This window comes from Typopeltis vanoorti, chromosome 10 (genome assembly GCF_054136105.1).
Source record: "Typopeltis vanoorti isolate ZY-2024b chromosome 10, IOZ_Tvanoo_1.0, whole genome shotgun sequence".
NCBI classification, from domain to species: domain Eukaryota; kingdom Metazoa; phylum Arthropoda; class Arachnida; order Uropygi; family Thelyphonidae; genus Typopeltis; species Typopeltis vanoorti.
The window spans coordinates 96,948,497-96,961,840 of NC_143558.1; the positions used below are offsets into that span (position 1 = coordinate 96,948,497).

A 13,344-nucleotide genomic window follows, 5' to 3' on the forward strand; every position below is an offset into this window, starting at 1 on the left:
CACAATTCATATAATGAAAAATATATAAAGATGATTAAGTTATACCACAATTCATATAATGAACAAAATGTTTAATAAAAAAATTAAATGCAATATACTTACAATAAGAATTGCAACAAAGCAGGCAATTGTTGTATTCCAGTCACCATATGAAGAAGCTTTACCAACAAGTACACTATAGAAGATGAAGTCACCCAGGCCAAGTTTAACTCCTCCTAAAATAAATAAATTTTATTCATTCAAACTTTACTTGACCAAATGATGTCTGAAATACTTGAAACAGTATTACTTCCACATATATTTTCACTTTACAACTTTCTTAAATTTCCCATTTATGTAAAGAAAGTTCAGAGTGAAAGAAATGCCCCCCCCCCCCCAAAAAAAAAAAAAACTTGCTACTACTTGGCAGAAATCTAACTAGTTACTCTAGTTAGATTCTCAAAGTATGGAATCTAACTAGAGTAAGGATTTAGCGAATGAGGCAATCCATTTCAACTCATATACTAATGTGACAATAATCATAGTTTCATTTTAGCTGACAAGAGTGCAACCTTGTAAGGTCATCTGCTGACTCTCCATTCTTCATGAGAGAATAAACCACACTGTGCATAATGATAGGCTCTTTCATACCACTACTGTAATGCACTGGCAACAGACAAATTGTAGCTTATCTGTTAAACTACCCAATTCTTGTATCATTCTGAGTCTCTCATATCAAACTAGCTTTGACTGGTTGTCAAAGCTAGTTTGATATGAAATTTGATAGTTTGACACTCACTGGTTGTTCTAAGACAATGCTGGTACACTTTACCAAACAATGGACCATCATACACTCTTGTGCATGAATCTCCCAGCAGAGTATTTCCATGATACTTGCACAAACAAGACAGCCTTGTACTAGTTATCATAATTATGCTTGATCAATAAAATTATTGCATTAAACTGAATGATGTGTACATTTTAACACTATCCATCAGTATCAGCTTATATGACTTGGAACAGAGATGTGCACACACATGGACCCTGCAGCTTCATATAAAGCAGACTATATATATATAACAAGAATGTGCCTAAGACTGGCCATTCAGTACATATGTCTAATGCTTCATAATAAGAAAAAAGCAGCTATATCGCAGCTGCTTTGTCCTCTTATACAACTTTCATGTAATAAATTAATGAAATTAAACCTTATCTAGTAATTAAAACTACGTTCTTTATGAGCATACTGTAGAGTATCTAATGACTTTTCATATACACATTTTTTTAAATAAAAAAAGTTTTTAATATTAAGCAATCTAAAAAAAAAAAAAGAGTTGGGAAAATTAAATGTATATTTCTTTCCCTATGCTTTAATACTGTCTCCACAAAGAGAATAAAGAATTGTGTTAATAAATCATTCGATACAATGTTCTGACAGTTCTATCACTTTAGTTTATGTTGTAAAGCGCAAAACTTCGACAACAATTTGTAATGGTGATGGAGACAATGATTTTCATAATTCAAGAACTGCACTACATATTGGCCAACAGATAAAGAAACTATCATTATTTTACTTTTAATAGAGTAAAGTTGTGTAATGAAACTGTTCTTATAACTTGAAAGTTTATGTTACGTGTTTCATCTTACTATTAAAGGAGAATAGCATTGAGTCATACTTCCAGTTTGAAGCCAGCAAGCACAAGCACACACAATGAAGCATCGGCACAGCTAACAACTATATGTTTATGTTGCTGGGAAGATTGGAATGAGAATATGGGTTCAGTTTAAAGAGGGGAGATAGAGTTATAGGAAGGGATCTGAATACCTAATAGATTTATCTGAAAGAATTTATTCTTTCAAATGGTATATGACCATCAGAAGATAAAAATCTAGAAGAAGGCCTCTGTTGTTCTTGTTTTAAAAGAATAAGCAGAAGCTCAAGTTTAGAAAGAACAAATTCCAATAGTACTAGTTTTGGTCTAGTATTTGTTTATTTAACTCAATGTTTGTTCCTGTCAACAAATGAAAGTGAAGACAGAAGAACATTTTATTTCAAGCACAGTTGTGTTTTTCTTCTAAATGGTGTTCTTCATGATGATGATGTGTATTACATAATACTGAAGGCAAGAAGAAAACTATTATTCAGACCAAGGAAATGAATTCATGTAATGAAGATTTTTTTAGAGAAGTGCAAATGGTTTACTCTAAATATTTTCTCATCATGGATAACTTTCTGGAGTGGGGTAATTTTGCTGTTAGCAAAGGTCCAACACTCACATCCACAAGTCATTATACTACCTATAATCACCCAATGCAGAATTTTGTTATTTTTTTCTTGGGACCTTATGACTTCATAAAATACCATTCATGGTTCTAATAGTTTCTTGTGCTCTTTGAAAACAGTTAACAGAAAGAAAATTTGGCATGGCAGGGATCTGAATAAATTTATATGTAATAAGAAAAATTAGCTAAAACACTAAATTAAAAGTATATAAGATAGTGTTCACACCAATTTTAATTTATTGATCTGAGCTGAGTGAAAAATATATCAGCTGATCAAAGACTAGAGACCAGAAAAAAAATGAAAATTTTTCCAAAATATGAATCAAGGGAGTGCAGAGGTGGAATCAAGCAGTATCATATTAAAAATATAGATATTAGGGAGGAATTTGACACTGTTAACATTCTTGAATTTAAACTAAACCTACTATTCAAAAAATATATTTCGGTGATTACACCACATTTTTTATTATTCAGTTATACAAAATACTGAAATAATAGTTCCTGACAAGTTTCGTAAATCGTAGGATTTACATCTTCAGGGGGTAAATAGTATAACTTAAAGTTTAAACAAGAGAATTAATAAATACAAATCATAACCATCTGGCTATTCATAAACTCAAATAACAGAATGCAGATATAAAACGTTATTGACGTTGAACAATACTGGATGATGTCATGTGTTCTTGTTCTCGTTCATACAGTCCGAGCTCAGATTGAGGTAGATTTTTTATTAGAGCTGACCACACTTGATGGAGAATTAAAGCTTGATTTTTATTGCATTGGGTTGGGCTTTTTAGCATATTAGCAGCTTCTTTAAATTTTCTTATATAATTGTTGTTTTCTATGTATGACATCGTCGTTTTTTGCCAGAGTACATCATGTCCAGTGGAAGTGGTATGGAAAGCAAGACCCGTTTTTTGTTCTCTTTTATATCGTACGTCTTTTTGGTGTTCAGCCATGTGTATTACTCCAGATCTTCCTGTCTGTCCTACGTAGCAAATCCCGCAAGAGCAATGGATTTTGTAGACTCCTGGTTTTTTAAAAGGATGATGATGAGGTGGTTTTGGTGGATGTAGGAATCTTGAGATTTTTTCCATAGGAAGGAAGGCTACTTTTATGTTGTGTTTGTTCATTAATCTGGCTAGCTTATCTGTAACATTTTTGATATAAGGAAGCGAGATTGCGTTTTTGTAATCCTGTTTTATTGTGTTGTTAGTTGGAGGCATTTTAAGAATTCTCTCGATGGTTTTTGTTTCATATCCATTCTGTTGGAGGATTTGTGTTAAGTATTTTAGTTCTTCATTACATCTTTCTTGTGTGCTGGAGATATTGTATGCTCTATCTCAAAAAGTTTTAATTAAGCTTCTTTTCTGTGAATGATGGTGGTGTGAGGTTGCATTTAGAAATCTTCCAGTATTTTGTCGGCTTCCTATATACTGAGAAGGAGTTTACTTTCTTCATTAACTTCTAATAGAATATCCAGAAAAGGAAGTTTTTTATTTTCTTCTTGTTCTAAAGTGAATTTTATGGTGTTGTGCAAATTGTTGAGATAATCTTTGAAATTGATAAGTTCATCTGTTGTTCCATTGAATATGATGAAAATATCATCCACATAGTGTAGCCATATTTTTGATTTTTTATGGTAATTCTTAAGCGCATTGTTTTCAAATTTTTCCATAAATAGGTTTAATAATACTGGTGATAATGATGAACCCATGGCCAAACCTTCTTTTTGTTCCCAGATTCTGTCTTGATAGGCGAAAAAAGTATTGTTTATACAATGTTTAAAAAGATTTAAGATGTCTGGAGGGAAGAGGTCTTCTAGGAGATTCAAAATTTCTTGTCTCGGGACGTTTGTAAACAAGCTGATAATGTCTAGACTTGCTAAGATGTCTGTTGGACCAATATATATATCTTTCACTTTTTCTATGAAATGTTTACAATTTTTTATGAACGAAGATGTTTTTCCTATATGTTGTGAGATCATGTTGGTGAGGTATTTCGTCAAGTTGGAAGTCAGTGAATCTCTTCCATCTACTATTGGTCTTAAAGGTATATCTGTCTTATGGATCTTTGGAACACCATATATTCTTGATATCAAAGGATGTTTTGATTGTAAATATTTTTTAAGTTCTTCCGTCCAGAGAGGCACTTTTTTATTAGATCATTATACCTACTATTTTTCAGATCTCTTTTCTTGCAATTATAAAAGATACATCAAATTCCTGATATATATCCTCAAGGATATGATAGTACAACATGAAAAATTTACATCATTACTAACTTCCTATCTACAATTTTCCCCCAAATCAGTTTGTTACAACACAAGACTCCAACATTATCAGATCTTATATTTCTATCTTCTAAGGCACTATTTACTGTATCAATCCACCTATATCTTGGTCTTCCTCTGAGTCTTTTTTCTGCCAACCTGAGAGAGAACACGTTTTGCTAATCTTTCCTCTGACATTCTGTTTAAGTGACCATACCACCTGAGATTACCTCTGCTAACACATTCCTGGATGCTGACAATGTCAAGTTCTTTCCTAATATCCTTGATTTTAATATATTGCCATTGATGCCATCTGTTCATGTCCCTAATCTTTCTCAGGACTCTCATATCTGCAGTGTCTAGTCTTTGGTCAAGTGTTTTACTTCTAACCCAATTCACAGATATAAGTTAAAACTGGCATGAATACAATCTTGTATACAGCAAATTTAGTGTTTTGGCTAATTTCTCTCTTATTCCACATAAATTAATTCAGTTGACTGCCTACCATACCAGCTTTGTTGATTCTGTTATCTATTTCCATACTTAGTTTACCATCTTCACTAAAAATCAGGCCTAAGTAGCTGAAATTTTTACTTGTTCTATAGGTTCTCCATTCACAATGCAGTTGATATTTTCATTGCTTCTGCCTATTTTCATTGTCTGTCTTGTTATTGCTGATCTTCATACCATATCTATTACAACAGTTATTCACTTTAGTCAGGGAATCTTGCAGACTTGTAGCAGATTTATTTAGAAGTATAACATCATTTGCATAAAGCAAAGAGCGTTGAGATTAACATCTCTAATTTTGATATCAGGTTTAATACCACTTTCCTTCATAATGTGATCCATATAGATACAGTCAACCCTCCTATAACGCGATTAATTCGTACTGCGTAATATGAAAACCGTGTTATAAGAAACTAAGATTTAACGTGCAAACCAGGTTAATTCGTGCCACGTTATATGGAAACCGCGCTATAAGAAACTCAGAATTAGTACGAATCAGATTGATTTGTACCGCGTTATATGGGAACCGCGTTGAGTGAAACTCGGAAGTAAGTAAAATCACTTGTCAATCAGTCTGATTCGTTCTGCGTTGTATGAAAATTGCATTCTCAGAGCATCAAGTTACGGTGCGTACGGTTGTGGAAAAAATTTTACAAACACAAAAGGCAAGATAATATGTTAAGTACAATAAAATTATCTTTATTGAATCGAAGAGTTCATACAAGGAAATGATAAAAAAAATCAAACTAAACTAAACTAAACTAAAAAACTGTTTTCCAACAAAACCAAGAAAATTATGTAAAATTGCGTAACATAATTTCATGTGTATTGAATGCTTTTAACACTCATCCTCGCTTTCAAATATGAGTGGCCTAACTCTTCGTCTTTTAATGCGCCAAATGTCTTCCTTACTTGACAAATCTTGATGTTGATTTTCAATCGTAGCTTTTTTTTCTAACTGTACTAAAACCTCTCTATACGGAGCTAAGCAGTTTCTAAACTCTCTTTTAAACTTTGCGTGGTGCACCATTGAATGATCAGTTTGAGCGAAATGAAGTTCTAATTCTTTAGCCAAATTTAGCCCTTTTTTTCACATCATATAAATTGAGATTTGGCACCCATTCGTTTTTCATATTTTCGTCTACCAATGCATTTGAGGTAGATGCATCAACTAATTCCATCAATTCTTCCTCATCTAAGGTTTCTTCCTGAAGTAGTTCTTCTACATCTTGATGGTTTAATGCAAATCCTTCGCCGCTTAAACGAGAAGCAATGTTTACTATTTCTGTAACTGGGAGTGAAATATCATTTCTTGCTTGAACCATTTCAGGCAAAAGAGGTTTCCAACATGTATTAAGTGTTGATGGTTTAATTTCCGCGCAAGCTGATGACACGGTTCTAATACAATCTAAAATAGAGAATTCCTTCCACGCTTGAATAAGAGTTTTATTTTCATCATTTTCTAATCTGTCGAAAATGGGGTTGTAGGAGGGTTGACTGTAATGAATAACAGAGGGGATAATGTACATCCTTGTCTGACACCAGATTTAACGTTAAAACATTTTCCTGTACTTCCTTCAATTCTAACTGCTGACTTACAACGCAAGTGAAGACTAAGTATTGCTTGATATAATGCCTCATTGACATCATATAATTGTAGCATTATGAATAGCTTCTCCCTTGGCACCTTGTCATATGCCTTTTTCAGATCTACAAAACCTAAATACAGATCTCTGTTATATTCCCATGATTTCTCAACTATATGTCATAAAGTGAAAATCTGATCCTGACAGCCTCTGTTTGGCCTGAATTCCGTTTGTTCTTCACCAAGCTTCTCTTCCACAATCCTTCTCAACTGTTTCTCAAGTAGTATGTTTCTCATATATCTTACCAGTAACACTCAGTAGAGAAATACATCTGTAATTCTCACATTCACTTTTATTTTCCTTTTTATATATGGGTACTATGAGAGCTCTACTCCAATCCTCTGAAATTCATCCCTCTGTCCAGGCTTTCTCAACTATGTAAGTGCAGCCACTGTAAGACTTTTATACCTCCATACTTAAACATCTCTGCTCGAATATCATCTACTCCTGCTACCTTTCCACATTTCAGGCTTTTGATGGCTTTTTTTACTTCCAGTATGGATATGTATTCTTGACTGCATTCCTGGTCAGTGTTTTTTTTTACCAATGTGCTGTCATCACTGCTTGTTTCATTTAGCAATTTTTCAAAGTGATTACTCCATAAGCCAAGAATATCTTTTTCTCCTGTTTTTATGTCACCTTCATCATCTCTAATTCCTTTTACAGACTCTTTCCTCCATTTCTAAGCTTCTTCAACAACTTCCAGAATATTTTGCCACCTTCTTGATATTTATTTTCTATGTTCTTACCAAAGTCCTCCCATGACTTTTGTTTAGCTAGTTTTACATACTGTTTAGCTTTCTTACATTTGTCTCTGTATTCTCTAAGAGCAGAAGCTGACTTATTTGCCAGGAACTTTTGATATGCTTTCTTCTTTTCTTTCACTGCCTCTTTAATTTCCTGTGTCCACCATGGAGTTCTGATTTTTCTATCCTTGCACATAACCTCACCACATGCCTCTCTGTCTGAATCATTCAGGGTTTTCTTCAAAGTCTGCCACTGAATCTCCAAGGTTTGGTTCCCGTTCTCAAACTCTTTCATTTTTTCTTCATTCATGTTTGTGTATTTTAGTCTACAGTTCACATCTGAGAGCTGCTCAACTTTTATTTGCTTTAAAACTTTCTTACATGTTCTTCTTTTCAATATGAAATTCAATTTTATCCTCCTGAAGACTAAATAATGATCACTTCCAATTTCAAATCCTCTGTACACTCTAGTGTCATGCACAAGGGAGAAAACATCATTATCAACAATAACATAGTCAATGAGACTTTTCTTATTCCTTGCCACTTCTCTCCATGTGAATTTGTGCACATTTTTATGTTGGAACATTGTGTTAGTAATAACCAATTACTAACACAATCAGTCCATGTCCTGAGCAGAAATCCAACAAGTATTTGCCATTATTATTAGCTTTGCTCTTTTCTCCAAATTTTCCCAATATATTTCTGTATGTCTGACAATCATTTCCTACTCTGCTATTTAGATCCCCAACAAGGACCAACTTTTCCTTCTTAATTGTGTCAGTTGCTTTCTCTAAAGCCTAAAAAAATTCCTCCACTTCTACCTTAGAATTATTAGTATTTCTGGTGCGGTAGTGAAGATTTTAGAGAGTAAGAAACTAGTATTGTCTACCCATACAAAATGGGTAGACAATCATTCTATACTCTGCAAGGAACAGCATGGGCTTACTAAAGGAAGGTCATGTTTTAGCAATTTGCTCATATTTTATAACAATGTTACAGCTGAGTTGGATAAAGGAAATGGATACACTATGATAATATTGGATTTTTCTAAGGCATTTGATAAAATACCACTTGATAAGCTGTTGCGTAATGGGATTGGAACATAATCTATTGACCTCGATCAGGGGATGGTTAACAGACAAATATCAAAAAGTGGTATACAGTGGGTATGAATCTGCCAGATTTAAGGTAACCAGTGGTGTACATCAGGGTTCAGTCCATGGGGGGGGGGGGGGGGGGGTAGGTACTGCTGATGATAGCAGATTAAATAAGATTATGATTCAGTCAGGCAGATGGCAGTTCTTTAGTCAATCTGGTGTGAGATTAAGGCCAATAGGACAAAAATATATAACTCGTTGCTGTTATAGGCCATGGGGTATGAAGGATGATATGGAAGACATGCATCAGCAGATTAGTACAACGAGTGCAAGTCGAGGTAATTATTATGGGGGGATTTCAACTTTGGAGACACAGACTGGAAGGATGAATAAACATCAAATTACACGATAACCACAGTAATTAACTTTAATGAAATGAAAGTACACATATTTCTGTACTGAAAATAACAGTACATCATCAGTGCATAGAAACAAGCAAATCAAAGAAACAGGAATACAGGGTACATACAACAACTGGTTTACCAATTAAAAATGGTTGCCACATTCTAGAAATTAATATACTAATAAATAATATTAAAACTATTTTTGATGTTTATATAAAATGAAAATCTCCCATACTTTTGGAGGAGGGGGAGAGAGAGAGAGAGAGAGAGAGAGAGAGAGAGAGACAATCATTCTGATTTAGGTTTGGCCAATGCAAATTGTAAATTAAATTTGGCCAATTTAAATGCCAACAAAAGTTGGTCGATTGGTAGAGCCTCTGCTACTAATGGCTCACACAAAAAGTTAAACAAGTTTGAGCGCGGTTAGTAGTTGGAAGGGGTTCAATCGTTTGATGCTGTTGATGCACTGCTCCCTCAATGAGTCTTTGGGCTCCCTGGAGGTGTTACATAATAATAATAATAATAATAATAAAAAATGGGCTTTGAAACTTTCTTTAAAAAGGCATTCATATTTAAAACTGCTTCTATGGAGAAGATGAGCTTCATCCTACCAGAAACTGTGTTTAGTGTCAATATTATGTTGTTCCAGACCACACTTTTAAAGTTTCATGTATTCAATATAATATTGATGTTCTTCTTTTCTCCACAGAATGACCTATCTGTACAAAGTATTCAAATTACATTCACAAGGTATCTGGTAAACACCAGCCAATGATAGAGTTGATGTAGAAGTTTGGGAGATTCTCATTTTATGTAAACATCAAGAATAGTTTTAATATTATTTATTAATATATTAACTTCTAGCTTGTGTCACACATTTTTACTTGGTAAATTGATTGTTGTATTTACCTTGTATTCCGGTTTCTTTAATTTGCTTCTTTCTATGCACTAATGATGTACTGCTATTTTTAGTACGAAATAATTGTACTTTCATTCCATTAAAGTGAATTACTGTGGTTAGCGTATAATTTGTTGTTTATAGTTATGCCACAGGTACTTTTAAAGATTGGAAGGAGGAATTATCATATGGCAGGAAGGAAATGGAACTTATACACTTACTGAGATATAATTACTGGAAGCAGAATGTGATGGAATGAACTTGGGATATAAGCATGTTGAATCTTGTTATAGGATCAGAAGTGTCAAACTATAGTTTGCCCACAGTTGAGAGAACTGAAGCTGGCAAAGGTGCCAAGAAGCGTCAATTCATGTTGAATGGGGTGGTGAAAAGAATAAGGGATATACGAATTCATCACCAACACATAAAATCACATACTTTATACATGAAATTTTCCAACTGTTATACAAGCAAAATAGTTACCACTTTAAAAACTAGAATGTTTATAAAAGAAAAGCTAATTTTCCAAAATATAATAATAAACACTCATCCCACAAAATGGAGTGATTACCCTATTATCAGAATGGAATTGCCTTCTACCATGTGGTTTTCGACAGAGAACCCTTGACACGCAGAAGTGTTGACGGTTCTCTGTGGTCAAACTACAAAGTGGCATTGCCTCCAATTGGGGAAAGTGATCATGTGGTCTTGACTGAGAAGGTAGCAAAATGGGGAAATTCCAGTTAAGAAGAGGTACATGGAAAGTAATTATGATACACTTATAAGGCAGCTCAAAACAGTACCATGGCATAAAGATTTGCAAGGGAAGGATGTTCACAGTGCATGGGGGATAGTCAAGGGATATGTAAAGGAAGTAATATCACCTATACAATCTAGGTCAGGAGGGTAAATCAAATATGAGTTAGATGGATGAGTAGTATCATTAAGCATGAGCTGCAAAAAAAGAGGAAATGTTGTGGAAGGCTTATAAGGAAAAAGGTATCCAGCTAACTCATGAACAGTATAAGGATCAGGCAAGAAAGGTGATCAGCATGGTAAGGAACTCAAAATAAGATTACAAGAATCTAGCTGAGCAGGCCAAAGGAAATCCCCAAGAGTTCTTTCATTACATGGCAAGTAAGAGGAAGAATAACTATGGAAGGATAACTTTAAGGAGTGGTGATGCCTTTAACTAGGCTGTTTAAGTCTCAGCTCTGGCAAAGTCCCAAGAGAGTGGAAGGAGGGCAAAATAATTTCTTTGCATAAAGTTGGATCTAAATCTGTGATAGCAAATTACATACCAACCAGTATTTCAGGAGAGGAGGTAAAAGTACTGAAAAAGTCATTCAAGAATGAGGGAGAAGAATATGATACTCTATAAGGGACAGCATGGCTTTGTGCCGTGGTAATCTAACTTTTTATAATAATGTGACAGCCGAGTTGGATAAAGGGAATGGCTACACAATGATACTGCTGGATTTTGCAAAATTGTTTGAGGGAATACCACATGGAACTCTATTATGCAAACTGCAACAAATGGGAAAGGATATGGCTCATGGACAGATACCAAAAAAAGTACTATATGGAGGAGCAGAATCCAGGAGAGAAGGCAAGTGACTAGTGGTCTGCTGCAGGACTCTGTGCTTGGACCAATGCTGTTTAATTTGTACATAAATGATACAGGAAATAATTTGAAGGGAGATATTCAGTTGTTTGCTGATGATGCAGAGTTAGGTAGGGTAATAGTTAATCAAGATGATGTAGAAAGTTGCAAGATGAGGGAGCTGCACTTCAGGAAGTTGATTACTATCTACTAACTACTACCCCCCCATGGATTTGGGGTGGGATAGTAATTAGTGGATAGAGTTGCAGTTTAGAGAGCACATTGCTAAAGTAACCAGGCTGGCTTCAGAGAATTACTTGGCTATTGAAAAATACACTACAAACAGAGATAAGGGAGCTATAATTCTTCTGACATGACCACATCTAGATTACTGTGCTCAGGTCTGGTCAGCTGGATTTCTTGGGGATGAGGAAGTGGTGGAGGGGATCTAGAATTGATTAACTAACATGGTATGTTCCCTATGAGAATAGATCAAGATTTTGTTATTGCAAAAGTTGGTTGATAGGTAAAAAAAAAAAAGACAGGATATTATAGAAATATTTAAGTTACTTAAAGGATTTTATAGGATTAATGGAGGGGGAAATGTTTCAACAATTGGCTAGAGAGGACAGAACAAGAGGTCATCCCTGGAAATTGGGTAAGAGTGTGGTTAGTAAGGGCATGAGAACTAGATTTTTTGCTGAGGTGGTGAATGAATGGAATAGGTTGCCTGAGTCAGTTGTAAGTGCTTGTGTGTTAATGATTTCAAAGAAAGGTACAAATAGATAATGCATTGATAGTTTGGGTCATCCACGATGAATCTTAGGACTTATGGAGGTGCCATGCCATAATAATACTAGCACAACTTACTTTCTTCTTCTTCTCCATGTGTATCTGTCTGTGGTGGAGGGGTACGATTTTCACCAATCCTTCTTGTACTGCTCCGCTGCCTACAACTGTGAGAGCCAACTCTTGGATGTCTAGTCTGAATGGTATCACCCTTTCCTAGTCTATCTGGTTCATGTGCTTCGGGTTCGTTTTCTGCATTATTGTAACATGTATCTATGAAAACAATATCTTTTATTTAGTTTATGCTCTTTCTTAAGTCAGAATTTGAAACAATGATGAACTAAGAAGAGTCAAAAAACAACTGTTACAAAATTTTCATTTTTTCCCCCCTCAATGCATTAGAACTCATTGAAATTGAGCAGTAAACAGCACTCATAATAAATTTATGAAATCCACTATTATTCGAGATAAAAAAACAACAACTTAACTTTGAAATTCTACATTTTGACTATTACATTAAGATCATCTTCAGGAATACAGACATGTATATACGCTAGCACTATTGAATGTAATATAATTAGTTTAATCCTTTATCCAAGTGTGAGCAAACAAAGTTTGCACCTGAAAGTATCTTCAGGACTGGGGTAAGGTGGTACAACACCAGGACAACTCGTTGCAAAGGTGGAGCAAGCTACTAACACTCCTATCTCAGTATCTCCTATAATGCAAAACACATCTCCTTGCGGATATGTCTAATGTTATGATACTTTCATATAATGTTTTGATACCTGAAGATACTTTCAGGCGCAAACTTTGTTTGCTCACACTTGGATAAAGGATTAAACTAATTATATTATACTCTAACCAAGTGAAAAATAAACTTTCAACATCTTTCTCTAAATCCAGAGTAATTTATTAAAAAAGGGTGGCACACCATCTGGCAACTCCTATAGGTAGAGATGACCTGCTAATGCTTCTGCCTGGTATCTCCACTCGGGCCTGGCTCCCACTGAAGAGACCTCAATAAAGGTCGAAACTAGTCTGGGTAGTGGCCCTTCCCTTAATGCATAACATTAGACATATCCGCAAGGAGATGTGTTTTGCATTATAGGAGATA

General features: G+C 34.7%; 1 protein-coding gene across 2 annotated transcripts in view; it reads right to left on the reverse strand.

Moving 5' to 3' along the window:
- The window catches only part of Psn (presenilin), a 180,086-nt gene that overhangs the window by 21,543 nt on the left and 145,199 nt on the right, over nt 1-13,344 (reverse strand). For both annotated transcript variants that reach the window (XM_090398665.1, XM_090398664.1), the window contains exons 8-9: nt 12,309-12,500; nt 103-215 (exon numbers count right to left, since the gene is read on the reverse strand). In XM_090398665.1, the coding sequence (XP_090254791.1) occupies nt 103-215; nt 12,309-12,500 (305 nt within the window). The remainder of the gene's footprint in view (nt 1-102; nt 216-12,308; nt 12,501-13,344) is intronic.